Genomic DNA, 17,345 nt, shown 5'->3' on the forward strand with positions numbered 1-17,345 from the left:
AAAAATTCTGAGGCCATGGAAAGCCTCTATAATTTTAGACTCCTTCAGTGTCTTCGGGGTGTCTGAGTAGGCTTGAAACCACCATTCTCAACAGCATTTTCTAATTTCTAACAACATCTTCAACATAATCAACCCTTTCAGACTTTCAGTTGATTTGGATCTGCAGGGAAAAGTCAGGTTGAGGATCTAAAAGTTGAGAGTGTATTCCAGTTGACAGTCTGGATTTGTACAACTTGTCTTTCTGCAGCAAGATGGCTGCTCTGGATTATTTCTCTTCAGCTCTGAAAAGCCCTTTTTCTCCTTTAAAACAGGGGTCTGTGAGAAGCAGTATTAATCACTGTAAAGGACTGGCTTGTTTGGGCTGCATTGTTAGTGACAGAGGGTTAAAGAGTTCTAGCTACACTGTTATCTTGCAGACAGGAGATGAATGGATTCAAAAAACAGCTGGTCTTGTGTCCCCTTTAGTGCAGCTCTGAAACCCCAGCTCTACCTGGGAAAAGTAAACTCCACTTTTGTGTGGAGTGAGGCTTGTCTCGGTGTTTGATTACACTGGTCTGTGTAAAAACACAAAGCAGGTCTGCTTACCCACAATACTGTGCAGAAGGGGCCACTGATACAGTAGACACCCAAACTTCACCGATTTAAAACTGACAAAGCAAATAAATAAAAAAATGGAGGTAAAAGATTGGCTCAGGCTTGTGTGAATCTTTCTTTTTTACATTACATCACAGGCATTTGGCAGATCTCAGACTCTTATCCAGAGTGACGTACAATAAACCATAACCAGGGACAAGTACTCTGAAAACCCTAGAGGGAAGTACAGTTCCAAGTAACCACATTGACATAAAATTGAACCCTGAGATAATAAACTGACCAAGAAGCAGCATATTAGTGTTGGCAAATATAACGCTAAGAATAATAAAACAAGTATACATAAATGCGATAATTACATGACTAATCAGGGGGTCATTTTGTGTGACTCATTTATGTGACATTTTGTGTGACTCTTATGACGGAGTTCTGTGGGATGCAGCTTGCTGCTGTGCATCTGTTTTACTATATTTATAAATCACTATAGCAGCAATGGCATATGGTATGACAAGCTCTGATACTCTGCAGCCTACATCATTTTTGGGAGATGGGAGATGGGAGATGCAAGGCACTCAAGTCATGAGCACAGGGTGGAGTGCTGCCTGAAACATTATTCCTCAACCATCCCCCCATCAGTGGGCGTGAACAGGTTCTCACGCTTGTATTGTGTCAGGAGCACATCGGTCTGTGCTTTCTTGAGCGTCCTGTTTTGGCTGCGTGATAAAGTGGCTCCAGTGACTATTGCGTGTGATAATATCAGTGTGGCAATGGGAGGGGTTTGGGGGGGTAAATCTTCCTGCCTCTGATGGGGTCGCGAAACGACCAGCTTGGCCACGGATGGCAGTGTCCGGAGATTAGTCTGGAATTGGCCTTTACTCCGGGGAGAAGCAAGGCTCACTCTGCAGCGCCTGTCTCAAGGCTGAGGGCTCTCCCTGGGGTACCCCCCCAATGGCGGATAGCGGATAGATTTGCGGGGGTCCCTGGCAGCTGAGAGTCAGACATGACCGCATCGCTGCACCTGTTGCTAAGTAGCCACGCAAAAGCCCAGAGTTAGTGAGACAAAACGGTGGCCTCGAGGAGTCTGGGAGGAGTTCTGGGCTCTTAGGTTTGAGCAATTTCCTCCACCACAGACTACTTTATGGCACTGGAAATGTAAAAATCTCTGAAACTGAAGCTTTCTGGGGTGAATGTAATGCATTTAACTGGCAACACATTCTGCTTTAATGTACTGTCACGCTATATTTAGCTCTGGGAATAATTGTGGTTTATCGGAATTGTGTCAGGACTGGGTCAACTATATATAGTGCACAACTGCGAGTGACATTTGTAGTTGACTGCAGGCCCATCATTGGAAACTCTGTTATCCACAAAAGATTCCTTCTTAGTTGTTTCTGTTCTGCTCACCCTGATTATGAGTATTATTATTGTCAGTAACTACTGACAATATCTGCCTGCCAAGGCAAAGCATCAGTTTCACTGACAGGGAACTAATCAGAATGCCTTTGAGTCAGCTCATTGTTTTTCAGTGAACAATGGCTGCCATCAAAAAACTCCACCTGTTGTATAAAACTGGCAACAGAACAATGTGGGTGGTTCTGTGAAAGAAATGAAAAATGATGAGAAAGACACTCATTACTTTGAACGGTCTACTACATTTACTTAAAAGTCAATTTCCATCAAAATTCTAGTATGGTTAAGATGGCACTTCCTGCAAATTATACTGCAGTGCCATTACACATTTATCTATTTATCGATAAACGACTGATGACAATGTTTCTGCTCTTTTCTTCATTTTTGAATGCCGGCCTCAGATTTTTCTTTTGCATTCCTTTCGTGATGTGGATAGAGCGTGCAGGAATCACATGGTTCTGTCAGTTAACTGGGTCATGAGATGAAACGGAGCGGGCGTAAAGGATGCAGTCCTGCCACACTGAGCAGAGGCTGCACGGTTCAGTGTCAGAACTGGGCTCCGTACCCGACCTCCTCATTAACTGCCCTTTCATCTCGCAGCTCGGCTGAGGGAGGGGGTTGGTCAGCCGAGTGAATCTAGAGGTCACACGATGTGTAGCAGGAAGCGTGAGGCGTGTTGGGCTCTCGTCTAGCTACTTATCCCGTACAGAGTCCCCGTTCACTGGATCCAGCTCGTTTTGAGATTATAGTGCTAATTATCTTTTTCTTCGTTGGGGTGGGGGTGTGCAGCACGTGACCTGGCGCGCAGTTGAAGGCAAAAAGACCGAATCCTCACCATTGGTTCCGTGTCAATTCCTATTGTGCATAGCTTAAGCTGTTAATAATTGTGTATTTAAAATTCCTTTGGAGAATTAGAAATGCATCCTTCCGCCGTGATTTCAATGATTCGGAAAGAAGTACTTCAATTGTGCTTAGATTTGTTTTCTTTGTCTGTGATTACTCCTCATGGGCGGGATCCCATGATAGAAAATGTTTTTAAAGGACTAAGATGAGGAAAGTTATTGAAATCGAAATAAATAAAATAATTCCTTCTGGAATTACATCACCATGTTTTTTCATGCAGTCATTTCTCTCTAGGTCTACAATAACATGATCCAGCAGTCACTACCTATGGGCTATTTTCTTTTCATTTTTCAAACTCTGTTAACATCTGTATTCTGCTACATTTGGATCTTTCTCCAGTCACACAAAAAGGTTGGTTGGTGAAACATGTACACATGTTCTTTTCCAGTTATAATATATCATAGGTTAGCCTGTTCACAGCTTAAATATTTCATTTGGCATGGTGCAGACTGGGAGTTGAAGTTTTTCTTCATGCACAATCCAGTCATTGAAACTATTTATGTGGTTCTGCAGAGGGTATATAGCCCAGTCATGTCAGGGATGGACACTGCCTTTTAGACTGTTGGACTTGTGATGTGATGGGACATGTTTCATTTAGACTGGAAAATTACTGTTCCCATGAAAAGAGTAGGAGGATTAAAAAAACACAGATGTCATTAATAGTGGGGAACAGTTCTAAGTACTAAGCAAGGAGAAAGGTCAGCACTCAAAAAAGCCTGAAGGTTTCATTGGAAGTGTGGTTAGTGACTTCCCTGTCCAAATAAGGTTGGGATGCATTTCCCAGCTTCATCCTACCAACAAATTGATCCCCAGTCATGTTCAGGGGGGGTTTCTTCCACATTGCACTACTTCTCACCAATGAGATTTCATGAGGCAGATTGAACGCAAGGTTATTAATTACTCTCTGTCACTGGCATACTGACATCAGATAATCACGGGATGACTTGCAGGAATGACCTTTGGAAACGGGCAGGCAGGGTAGTCAAATAGTTTCAGATTTCCTTGGTTGTGTACATGAACTGAACTGTATAGAAAATAAAAAAATGTAATTATATTCAAGAGCATAGAAGCACTGTCCCTGCTTACAGTAGGCTAACCACGAGAAACAGGCACGCTGAGCCAGTTCTTTTCTTTTCGGCACAGTGGGCCTTGTTTAGTTAGTGTGTACCGCGCCACACTCAGTTTGGCCACGAGTCAGTAAAACAAAGAGAGAAAGGGAGTTCTTGCTTTTCGTTTGAACTCGTCTCCCCTCTCTCTCTTTGTTCGAAAGCTCCATGCAGCTCGTCCGCACTGCACACTGTCAGCCGCTGAAGCGTAAACATTTGAACATTTTTCTCTGAGCCAGGATCGCGCTCCTCGAGGAGATTTAACGAGGCCATCGGACGCCGGTGGCTGAAAACAGAGCCATTCCCACCCCTTCCGCGTAATCTTTATCGCCACCTGTTCGTTAGCTGCCATGGATTTCGCCCACCCACCTGTTACTTGGATCCGTACTGCTGCAGGGGTGAGGCGGCAGTCTGTGGCTCGGTGAGCCGCTGTGGGACCAGCAGTCCGCCGGAGATGATGAGAGAAGGCTCCCAACTTGCGAGCGGCCAAGCCAGAGCCCTCATAAAAATGAGATTATATAGTGCGCGTGTAGTGAAAACGCGCTGGGTGAATGAGGAACCAATTACTGCCATTTGCTGTCCAAAAGAAAAATTATTGCGAAGATTAATGATTTCGTTTTATTCTTCTCGTCGTCTGTCGAAATTATATGAAACGTCGCAACCAATTTGTTCGTTCTCAATTTTTTGAACTGAACTTTACATTTTTGTCCTGGGGTTTCATAGATATTTTCCAAGCTTGGCCATCGTTGGAGTAAGCTTGGCTTTTGCTGAACGCAGAGTAGTTTTAGATGGACGTCGATTGGATTAACCTTGATGTTTTTTGGCTGGCACATCAAATATATTTCTATAACCAATGCCATGTACATGTCAAACATTTTTATTTGTGCCACAAACTATGCAGCAAAAATTGTATCTGTACATTTGTTATTTCGCTAATCCCTTCTTGGCTAGTTTACGAGTGTTTGAACATGGCTTTGAGTTGTTCTTTTACGTTTTGAGAGCTTGGTTTTAATGTCTTAAAAATGCAAATGTTATCAGATCAGCAGGGGAAAAAATAATTATGTCACACTAGTTAAAATTGACTTCATAGTTCTTAGGCCTGTTATGCTAAACACATTGTTGCTTGCAAGATAAAAAATAAACCCGGGCATATGGATTTTACAAAATCCAATTGTTTTTCCTATTAATTTATTTTTATTTTTATCATCGAGTCGACCAAAATCGCAATTTAAGACATTCTCTCACTCTCTCCGAGCCCAAGCATACAAACGAAGGAGACATCAAAGCAACCGATGTCCCAAATTAAAGCCCGTGTTCTTTGTGCAAGGCAACACCGTAACCGGATCGGAACATTTAGTTTTGGCTTTGGTAGCACTGGGGGACGGAGAGACCTGGTAAAACAGCACACCGCCCGCAAGAAAGAACCCTAACGGAGCCTGCCTCTGTACCACGACGAGCAAACTCGCAGACCCGTAGACCCAGACAGAACGAACCAGCTTTTTCTCCAAATGGACCCCGTCTGTTTGTTCACCTGGTCCAAGCTCCGCGTTCCCTCCCCTCGGCCCACATGTGTGCGTTAGCCCCACCACCGTCCCCCGCGTTTCTCCAATTGGAGCGCAACATCTGGAGCCAATGCAGTGCTCCTGGCTCGAGGCGTCCGTGTGTATTTATTTTCTTTCCGCGTTTATGAATGATTTATTTTATGGGCAATTTTGTTAACCGTAATATCACACGCAGAAAAAAAACCTCACTGTACAATTTCTGTCCGCACATGTATGTGGACTATTATTCGGTGTTGACAGCACCTATGTTTTTACTGTAGATTCAATTCATCTCAATTTGGAATAATTTTTTAAGACGTTCCTTTTGTAACAAGGTCTACCCATTTCTGGTTTTCATTGAAAATCTTACAGACTTTCAGAAAAAAAAGTTTTTAATCTTTTGAATGATGAAAATGGGTCCGTAAAGTAAAGTCTGTGGTCAGGTAACTTTTCCCAACTGCTTCTGCAGTTACAACCCAATTCACAGTCATTTAAACACATTTTCACTCAATGGTTGAAATGAATGGCCAATATGGTGTGACCGGGCTGATTTCAGTGTTCACTGCAGAACTTCTGTGAAAAAGTGTGTTCCTTTGCCTTTATTCCTTAATCTTGACGTTCACACATTTGGCACAAAATGGGCTGCTTATGCGGGTCAACACTTAAGATGTAAATATTGATGTGTTTTTTTCTTTGTCGACAGATGCAGATCCTTGACAAATTCCCAATTGAGGGAGGGCAGAAAGACCCCAAAAAACGGATCATCCCGTTCTTACCAGGTGAGCAGCTCGACCACACACACCCAGGTATCAGCTGCCGGAGAGCAATGACGGGCTAGTGAATTAGTGAGTCAGTCCGTGAGTGAGTGAGTGAGTCAGTTAGTGAGACAGACAGACAGCAATGAGGATAATTAAAAAGCGAGTGTTTGGAGTTGAAAGTAATCCTCAGTGCCTCCCCTCCTCCTGCTGCTGCACGCCTCAGCCTGGTCCCTAAACTGACCTGCTCCATTCAGTATGAAGACGGGATGCGCACACAGCGCGTACCGTGTTGGCCTCGACAAGCGAACCTTGGGGGAAACGAGAAGAGTAAAAGGCTCTGGTTGGATGGGGGATCTGGAGGGCTTATTGAGGGCGTGTCTCCCCTCAGTCGGGGCTTGGCATCTGGCACTGCAGCGGTCAGGCGTCTGTGATCAGCCACTCTACACATCCGCAGCCCCTGAACCCCCCCCTTAGCCTCGAGTCACATGCCCACAAAGAACTCATCAATTGATGTATTTATAGAGCGCGGGCAATGCTGGGAGGAGGTGGCGGCTAGCGTTCCTGATCTTATTAGTCCATGGGGTGCCCTCTGACTGGTCGAGGAGTCGCGTTCTCAGTGTGGTCGGGGTTTTGGTCCGGTTAAAGCTGCTCATTGTCATGGGAGCTGCATGCCATGTCCACTGCTCTGCTCTATAGAGTAAACAAACTGACCCCCCCCAACACCACCACCACCACCAAGCACACACACATACACCAAACACACACATACACACACACACCTTCCTATCCACTGTGGCTTTTGTATATTCTTTCATAGGTATGCTGTGTAGTCTGGTTAAAAGGTAAACCTCCATAAATTTGGAGTATTTTATTGTTTGCGATATCATTCACCGTGTCATTTTGCATTTAAAAAAACAAAAGGTTCATAGATCTGACTCATTTGTGAGTAAGTCCAGGTAGGTCTGCGCTGTTATCTGGTATTTCTGTATAACCGCATGAATCCAGTTCCACAGTCATGGTCCTGTCCCATCCCCCGTTTTCTCTTCTCAGGAAGTGTCATTTGATCACTTCCTGAAGGCTGTGCATGTTATTTTCCATGGAATGGTGCCTCCATTTCTACGCTTGCTGTAAACCTTTGATGTTGTTGCAGATGATGTTGTGGTAACTAAAGGAAAGAAAACATGGAAACGTGACCCAATAATATTGGTGCGTCACAGTTAAAAAAAATGGGTTTTTTAGAAATCTTGTAAATCTTAGTGGCTATTGTAGAAAACTCTAAGGGGAAGAATATGATGCCTGTTTTAGATTTTATGACCTTAAGAGTAAATATTCCTGTCAAAGTAGAAAAGGGTCAGTATTAAAATGCAGTATTAAAGGCACAGTTACCCAGGAAATTAATATAATTAATGAATTTCCTTACCTAAAGAAATGCCTTTTCTCCAAACAGTGGCAGTTCTACTCAGACTATCTTCTCCAATTTGATTAGTCTATGAAAAAGACTTCACAGGGCCTATTTCCAAAATACAAACTAGGAATATCCTTAATGTTTAGGCTTTACAATATATCCCCCTTATCCAAAAAAGCCACTGTTTGTGAAAGCTCTCGATATTTCTACCTTGCAATAAGGTTATGTGCAAAATGGTGTCAAAGGTACTATGTAATGTGACCCAAGTCCCTATAACCAGGAATGGGTGTTGTGGTGTAGAAGCACCTGAATATTTTAGCCCAATACCACCAATGTGAAGTACACAGTACCCACCGTAAAGGGTTAAGGAGGCTAAATGTTAACAGAATCCTGTAAAGTCAGGACTTCCTGTAAAAGTACTGAAAGTGCTTTGCTAAAAAAATGTAGGTGCTCTTGGTCCCAGAGTGACCTCCCACGTCATCGGTTTTTAAAGATGGCAAACAGAACGAACATGACACAGCACGACTAAGGTTTGGTATTCTAAGACTGGTGGTTTCTGGGGCAGATTTTCAACACGGACATTTTTCAGTGAATGCTGACAGTTACCACACTGCTTTTGTATGTTCTGACTTTCGTCACCTGTAGATGTTGCATGCTTTGTTAGCTAGAGGTGTAAATGGATCAGTCTTCATGTGTGAAAGAAGACGTCATCCAGTCATGCATTCTCCTGCACTGTAAACAAGGAAATGAAGTAGGCCTGTGTTATGTTCTGTGGTTCACGTTTGTTCCATGGCCATGTGTGTTTATGTCGATTTCTGTGATGCATCTTTTATCAATGTATATCCTTAAATGTGTTCAAGCATGGGAATAAAATACTTTTAACATTTAGCATTTAAAAACTGCAGCAGTAACTAACTTGACTGTTTTAATGCTTCCAGGAAATGTATAACATACAGTGTAGATTTTTTCATGTGTCTACTTTATATTGTGACCCAGCTCAACCCTTCTCGAGAATGACAGTTTTTGTCCCACAGTTGAGGATGTGTGTTGTTTTTAATGTCGCCAAAATTCTTTGCCATGCTTCACTGCCATCTAGTGGCGCACGATTATACAAGCAGTCAGTTGCATTTGCCTCCACAAAATATGTGCATGACTTTTGCTGCTTAAACTTAATTTAACACTGACTGCGAGTTTTTCAGTCTTACTTGTTGCCCTCTGTGTTTTTAATGTCCTCATTGTGCCTGCAGTTTCTCACCTGGAATCTCACCTGTCTTTCCCGCAGGTAAAATCCTGTTCCGACGAAGTCATGTCCGAGACGTGGCGATGAAAAGACTGCGCTTCATCGACGATTACTGCAGAGTAAGAAACGTCTATTATTCCTTCCTCCCCACCAATCTGAAATATCAGCTCCGTAACCGTTCCAGCGGTCAGAAGGGGGTCACTGTCGTTCAGCCTCTGGGCTTTTCACGCGCGCTGAAAGCGCACGAGGCATGCGTGAACCCAGGTGCCCGCCGCCCGGCGCTGGGTGAGTTCTCCCGTGGCGCTGGGAGGCCTGGGATGTGCGTCCCGCGAACGGCGCAGGATGTTGATGTTGATGTTGAACGCGCCTCGGCTCCTGCGGCAGGCGTCCATCTGGACCCACATGAAGGGGTTCCTCCGAGCCTGGCGCGCGCTCAAGCCCTTGTGTGCCTCCCAGAAAGTGTTGTGGAGGAAAATGGAACTGTTTCCTCTGAGCGGGTCGCAGAAACAGCTCGGTGAAAGGTGGCTGCAAGCTGTTGTTATTGACACGACTTTGCCTGCAAGTTGTCCCTTTAAATGTGTGATTGAAGGTTTGGACGGTTGTCTGTACAGCCCATATTCTGATGCTGGTGTTATTAACACAACTTTGCCTGCAAGTTCTCCCTTTAAATGTATGATTGAAGGTTTGGACGGTTGCGCATATTCTGATGCTGTTGCTTGTTTCTTGCATTGTTATTGCAGGACATTATGAGGAGGGGAGACCTTTGTGCATGCAGTGCATGTGAATCCTAACACCATCAAACAGACAAACTGACGCCTGCTATTGTAACACTGTCAAACAGACAAACGGACGCATGATAATGTTAAAACCGTCAAACAGACCAACTGACGCATGCTGATCTAACATTGCCAAACAGACAAACTGACGCATGCTGATCTAACATTGCCAAACAGACAAACTGACGCATGCTAATCTAACATTGCCAAACAGACAAACTGACTCATGCTAATCTAACACTGTCAAACAGACAATCATCCACATACACACTCAATTTACACTGTTAAACAGTTTAATTGATTCATGCTAATCTGTCAATGTCAAACAGAACATCACATTTATGCATTCTAATCTGTTGGCATTAACTGTGGAAACTCTTTGCGCTCAAATTATTTGGCAGTTCACCATTTTGTAAGTGAGTATCAGCAGATGTTGTGGCATCTTTTCAAAGATGCTTAGGAAAAAAAAGAAATCTGTTTGGACTCATTGACACTGTACTCAGAAGTGCTCTAGAGATGTGCAAATATTCAGTCTCTACGCTCCCCATCGTGTTTGCCGCAGTGGAGAATCAGAATCTTGAGGGATTTTGAGGGGTTTTGTTTTTTGAGGACTGATTCTACGCTGCATAGTGTGACAAAGCTGGCTGCCTTAACCCTTTGATGCACAGCATGGGTCAAACGTGACTCGACTGAGTTCTTATTTTCTATATCTTTGCATAGCTTATGCATCAGAGGGTTAACAGGAGTCTATTGTGCGCTGTGAAGTGATGCCGGTCGAGCCTTGAGCTCTCCACCCTCTGTGCCCTGCTGTCCACACAGAGTCTTGTCTGAACACATGCACACACACACACACGCACACACACACATACGCATACACACACACACACACACATACACACACACATACATGCACATACACATGCTCACACACATACACATACACATGCACACACACATACACACACATGCACACACACGCACATACACATGCACATACACACATGCACATACGCACACACAAGCACACGCGCACACACACACACACACGCACACACACAGCGGGGCTTGCCGTACATGACCATTCATCACTCTATCTAAATGGCTGACAGATCATTACACTTCAGTTCTCTCTGTAATGTCCTTTGGTCCTCTGTCAGGCAATCCTCAATGGGTTCTTTTGTCAAGCGCCTTCATCTGAACTGGATTTGCATCATCAGAACTGGGCTAAGCCATTGCCACAGAAATTGAACGGCGATGGTGACTACTATGTTGCATGACTGGACCATTTTTGAATTTTGTCTTGAAGAGGATATAAACCAGGGCTGCCAAAGCCTTCTCCTGCAGATCTGCAGTCCTGTAGGGCTTCATTTCAAGCCTAATTTCAGACACCTATTCTACTTGCCAAGATCATTGGGGTTGAATGAGGTGCTCTTTGTTAGGGTTGGAGTGAAAACCATCCAGGATGGTAGACTAACACAGGCGTGCACAGACTTGGTGAATAGTTGGCAAATGATTAATGTCACATTTACTGCAGAAATGTGGTTATCCTGAGAATAGTTAGTTTTAGGTTTTGCTTTCATAAAATATTCCTTGGGTAGGATGCGTGCCATTAAAGGGCCCTGCATTGGGTGAAAGCGGCAGCCCTAAACTGTCAATAACCTACTGCTACAAAGGAAAATATGAAAGAATATACTTGTCATAACTGTCAGTCATTACAGTGATTTAGAACTACTACTACCAACACCAGCATTGCTATTACTGCCATTACTTTTCCTGGCTCCTGCTCCTAATACTACTGCCCCTACTGCTGCTAATGCTACTGCTACTGTTGTTCCTAATGTTATTAATGGGTTGTGTCACACCATAAAGGAGCGGTATAATAACCGTAATTTGTGGTCTCTTTGATTCAGTCGTACGTTTCTTTGAAGAAGTCGTTTGAGTGGTATCTCTGGCTCTCAGCCCCACAGGAAGTTCAGTCCCTATCTGCCGCTGTAATTTCCTGTGCAGAATGTAAATAGACGCACGGCTGCATTTTTCTTTTAGGAAGAGGAAAGGGGTTGAAAGGGCAAATGAAGCCATTCAAAACACAATGAATCAGCACCTCTGACAATCAACCTTTTTACAAAGCTGCGGCAGAGTTTTGATTCGCAAATGTCAATCTGACAACCAGTTAACCTCTTTACTGGTCAGCAGCATCCGAATCTGATGTGTCTGGTGCTGCATCTGGTTTTCAGATGTGTGAATGAGGAAAAATGCTCTTGTATGTCATATTGTATATTGTGTGCAATGTTTTTCAGTGACCAGCGACAATGTGCTCGTATTTGAGTTGCACAAAGCTGGTATTCTTGCAGTGTAGGTTGCGAACAAATTGACTGTCTTATCACGCACCATCTGTTTTCCTCTGTCTTAGCCCCTGTCTGGGGGGGCCTCCATTCTCTGCCCCCCCCACCCTTCAGCTTCCTCTTCCCTCTGTGCCAAGGGCTCATACTGTATGGCCTTCTCTGCACAGGGATGTAAACATCCAGAGACAAGGAGCTCTCTCCAGCTGGAGGGGCTCTGAGAGAGAGGCCCGTTGTTGCAGGCGATGGCGTGGGGTGGACACTTTTTTCCACATTTTTCAATATGTGGAGGAATGCTGTGCACACACACACACACACACACACACATACACACACGCACGCACACGTACATACACACGCGCATGCACGTACACACACACACACACAGATACGTGCACACACATACACACACCCATACATACATGCGTGCACACACACACACACACACACACGTGCACATGTCAATACACACACGCACACACGTAGACACTCACATACGCACTCACACACACACACACACGCGCACACGTACATACACACATGCAGGCACGCACACACACATACGTTTTGCACACGCACACACACACACATACAATGTGCACACACATGCATGCACACACACTCCAGCACACACACGCATACACTCATGACTCAATGGGGTGCCTGCAAAAAAGAAAATATATATATTTAAGAATATTATCACTGGCTCCTAAATGGGGTCATTCCCCTGTCACTACCTAAATAACCTAAAAAACCTCATCATCAGCAGAAGAAAGGCTTCTTTATGGACCCAAAGGAAGAAAGACGGCTGAATCAGAGGCTCCTTCTCTATGACTGCGCTCATGTCTTCTTAAATAACTTCTAACGCTGGTTATTGGAGTCTGTGTAAAGGAAGAACATGCAGTCCGTCTGAAAGTAATTTGCCCTCATTAATCTTTGGTGCTTTGGGGATCAAGTTGACCACATTAAAGCAAATTGATATTCAGCTGAAACCAATCTCTGTCATTGAGACTAATGGCTTATGAGAAACCAAAATTGCTGGGGTCGTGCAGTTCCTTCATGTTTGTGTGCATGTAAAGAATGCATCCTGTTAACATTTAACCTTTCAATAAGCTTTGGTTGAGCATTGCTTGTCAGGTGAACAAGAATTTCTAATTTTGGACCAGAGAAAGTAAAATATGTCTTCAATAAAACTTGTTTCTCCCATCAGGCTCTCGTGCGACTTCCCACTCAAATCTCCCAAAGCGAAGAAGTCCTGAGGTTCTTCGAGACAAAACCGGATGACCTCAACCCCCCAAAAGAGTGAGTACCAGCTTCACTTGTCTGAATGCTTCAGTACAACCACACTCTGTAAAAAGGGTTCTTTGGCTCATCTCCATAAGGGAACCCTTCTTAGTTCTATGTGAAACCCTCTGTGGTAGGTCCGAAAAGTGTGAAAGCTCCTAGATTGTACCATTTTGCCCAACAGAGAACCCTTGACCGACAGTACATGAAGTTCCTCAGTGGAGACAGTGGAGCCTTCTGGAAGCCTTTCTTCTGAGAGTGTACCCACTGTGTCCTTGACATTTTCGTAAAACATTGCTGTTGCTCACTTACATAACACCTCTCGTTTATATAGCACGTTTCTCACCGGCCGGCGACTCAAAGCGCTTTACAGTGATGAGGGGGGAAACTCGCCTCAACCACCGCCAATGTGTAGCAGCCACCTGGGCGATTCACGGCAGCCATTTTGAGCCAGAACGCTCACCACACATCATGCTGAGGTGGATAGGGAGGGAACAATTTGTAGCCAGTTTTCTGTTTGAGCTCAGTGTCGTAAATCCTCTCTCTCTGAGCTCTCTCTCTCATCCCGGCCTTGTTAGCATCTGTGCACGGCCAGGCAGTCTGTTTACACTGGAGGTTTTGAACTGAGGAAACGAAGGCTGGGTTTGACTTCGATTGTGAAGGCCCTTGGGATGGGCGCTTCCAACAGCTCTGCCCACAAATGAACACTTAAACTGTACAATGACCAGCCGCACGGTGCAGAATAACAAAAAACCCATTTATAATATTTCATAAAAATCCGTAATGAATTCATTAATCCTGCAATAATTTTTTCATTATACTAGACATTTATCCTCAATTAAGAAATTAATATTTTTCTAGTGTTCAAACTATGAGGGATATATTCAACATATCATGAAAAATAAGTTCCCTGTATTGCAGACCGGTACTGTTTGGCCATATTGTAGTATATGCTATGTCCTTGCTCCAGCTCAATATAACCTTTCTAGCTGAATCATTGATTCCAGACATGAGATGTATCGTTTTCCAGAGAGATTTTCTGGAACTTTCTATCAGAAATATCGTTTCTGTCTGAGCTTCGAGCTGATCTGCAGGCATTAGTCTCCTGCACGCAATGAATTAGCCAGATTCTCCCCAGCAATGAATCAGGTTTCGCTTTGTGCCACGGGGCTTAGTCTGACAGACGTCCTGCCTTTGATTTGCGCACGCATCCCTCTGTGCTTGAGAAACACTTATAGAGCTGTCCCTTATCCCTGGTACATGGGGGATTTTTCACAATATGTGCCATGTAATTCCCTCTGAAATGTTGCGTTGCCTAACATTTTCCCGCGCACACACCGTTATTTGCAGTATGTTTAATATTTACCATTGTTTGTGCAGCTTTGGTTCTGCTCTTTTTTGTTTGTTAACAAGTTTCTGGTTCTTTAACTGCCGAATATATGAGTGCTTAAATGCGATCAGTTCCGCAGTAATTGTGATCTCTCATTTGTGTGTGCTGTTTCTCATTTTCGGCAGTTAATTAAGAATGTGTTGGTTTGAGTTCTTGATTTTCATCACAGTGAGGAGGCTTCAATATTGTCACGCCCCATTGTGTGGAAACAATTCATTACGTCGTGGTAACGCAACAGCAAAAAGCTGAGTTTGTCTTTGAAACTGGGTTCGCCCGTTTTAATAACAGCTCTCATCAGCTTGCCTGGTAGGCGTGTCTTTTGGGGGGCTGATGTAATGGTTCAGATCGGCTTCCCATCGTTTGGAGTTGCAGAAGCACTCAAAAAAGAAAAACACAATCGAGGATAGCGACCTTTCTCACACTGTCTTGTTTCCTTTGTGCTTTAGAGAGTCGGCCATGTTGCCCTTTCTCTGCTCCACTCATACTGAGGGACGAGGAGAGTGATCTGTTTAGATATTTTTGGCTAATAAATTTTTAATTTTGCTGTACAAAAACAAACTGTGGAAACATGGCCGCACATGTAATGCATCAACAAGTGTTTAAGCGTGTCGTGCTGTGTGTTGGCAGTGAAAATTGAAGAATGAAAATCTCTTTGAATGGGGAATGGCCATATTGTGTGGCATGTGTTAGCTGGAAAACAGTTGAAACTGTTTCATGCTTGAGGGTAGATCACAATCGATTGATTTGCAATAAGTAAATCATAGACAAAGTGATTTATGCACTTAATTTCCCCAAAACAAGGTTCTGATAGTGGCGCGAATTATGTCACAATGATGTTTGGATCATTTGTAGATAGAGATTTTGTGCAAGAATGAAGATGACGTACATTTCCAGGCGGTACAAGCAGATTAAAAACTCTATCAACCAGTTCTTAATTCGGTGCACATGCTGAACAAAATCATGACCAATGGTTGGGGGAAATACAGTCATAATGGTGAGACAGACAGGTCATTGATTTATTACTATGGAGCCTGCATGAGATCATGTTACAGATTCACTTAAAGGTTGGGGAGGGTCTAGGTTCATTGGAAATGCAGGCCCCAGGAAGATGAGGTGTACTGTAGATGGGGGGAGATGTAAATCTGTCATCAGATCAGACAAGGCAGTCCGATTCGCCCGTGTGGGTCGGGTCAACAGGGAGAGGAGGGGGTAGGGGCACAGCATTCTGGGAGAGAGCGAGATTTCAACAGGGGACAACTCTGCAGTCCCCTGTGTCATTCACAAAAGTCTCCGCGCCTGAGGAAGGTTTCGTGGCTATGGTGTGATTATGGCTTCTGAGTGCCAGGAAGTGTGTGAAATGGATACCTCTCTTCAACAGCAGTCAGAGCGGACGTTTCTGGAGCCTTGTGGTTGTCTGATAGTCTCCCCATCTTAACACAGTGTAACCGATACACCACAGGCTAAATGTGCGATAAGATCAGCTACTGGGGGAACCCAAAAAAAAAAAAAACTGGTTCGCATTATCTCATAATGATGATGCTTGTCCTACGGTTTTAAAACTTGAATGCTAAGGACTTGAAGCATGTGCAATGCGGTTATATATTTTGATCTGCGGTCTATATTTATTCCCTTGGGGGTAAAATGGTTGAAAAACAGTTGTTTTCAGTGCAGCCTTAGTGTTCATATGGACAGCGTCTGGAAATGTAACTTCACTGTTCAAGTTGCTTCCAAGTAACTTGAAGTGTTTTTTTTGTTTTTTTTTTGCTTTAAGCCGCAAATCTGCAAGTGCTTCGATAGCAGCTATTGTAAAACTGACATGTCATCAGAACATGCTGTAATTATCTAAAATAGCCTTCATCGAACACAAAAACTTTGCGGGACAAACAAAAACATACAGTACGTCAAAACTGACAAAAATAATTTTTCTCCAAAAACGGTTATCTCTTTAACAAAGAATTATAACATAGGCCTAGTTAACCGTCCATCTCAGGCAGTTTCAGTGCAGTTTTAAGTACCAATTTTGTAATTCTTTTTCCGACAATGTCAAAACGCAAAGGCTTTTACTTGGAGAGATGGCAGTGATTTCTTCAAAGCCTTTCTGCATTTTGCTTTAAGAGGGTGATGGTGTCTCATTGCAGGGGCGTATTTTCTAAAGGGGCCAGTTTTAGTTCAGTCCCAGAAACCGAACCAGGAGGATGAAATATCGTCCTCCCACGACTGGGAGTGAGTAATGGGACCAGTGCGATGAATGCTTTTGGTTGCCACGAGGAAGTAAGTGCAGTCTCTGTGCTAAGAGCTGTCCTCTCTATCAGCGACAGGGCGGGGGGGTCTCAGGGTCTGAAGGGTCTCAAACAAAGACGGCCTTTCAGGCCCCGATATAACCAGGACTATTCCAGATGCGACCTTGCTCTTTCAAAAAGGCCCAGATGAAAATTCAGGAGTGCGGAAGACATCCTGTCCTGAGCGTGTCATAGTTTTTGGGGATTTCATTTCCCACTGATGGTCATGTGTTCCCAAAACAAACAGGAATCTGATTAGTGATTGGTGTATTGTCGCCTAGTTCCAGTGGTCTATTCTGTGGCTCTGAAGAGCCTCTTGGAGT

The 17,345-nt window shown here is 43.9% G+C and overlaps 1 protein-coding gene across 6 annotated transcripts in view; it reads left to right on the forward strand.

Annotated features, from left to right (window-relative positions):
* The window catches only part of sh3pxd2aa (SH3 and PX domains 2Aa), a 97,496-nt gene that overhangs the window by 17,785 nt on the left and 62,366 nt on the right, over nt 1-17,345 (forward strand). For all 6 annotated transcript variants that reach the window (XM_061232816.1, XM_061232819.1, XM_061232820.1 and 3 more), the window contains exons 3-5: nt 6,255-6,330; nt 8,997-9,073; nt 13,280-13,371. In XM_061232816.1, the coding sequence (XP_061088800.1) occupies nt 6,255-6,330; nt 8,997-9,073; nt 13,280-13,371 (245 nt within the window). The remainder of the gene's footprint in view (nt 1-6,254; nt 6,331-8,996; nt 9,074-13,279; nt 13,372-17,345) is intronic.

The sequence above is a fragment of the Conger conger genome, chromosome 2 (genome assembly GCF_963514075.1).
Source record: "Conger conger chromosome 2, fConCon1.1, whole genome shotgun sequence".
NCBI lineage: Eukaryota > Metazoa > Chordata > Actinopteri > Anguilliformes > Congridae > Conger > Conger conger.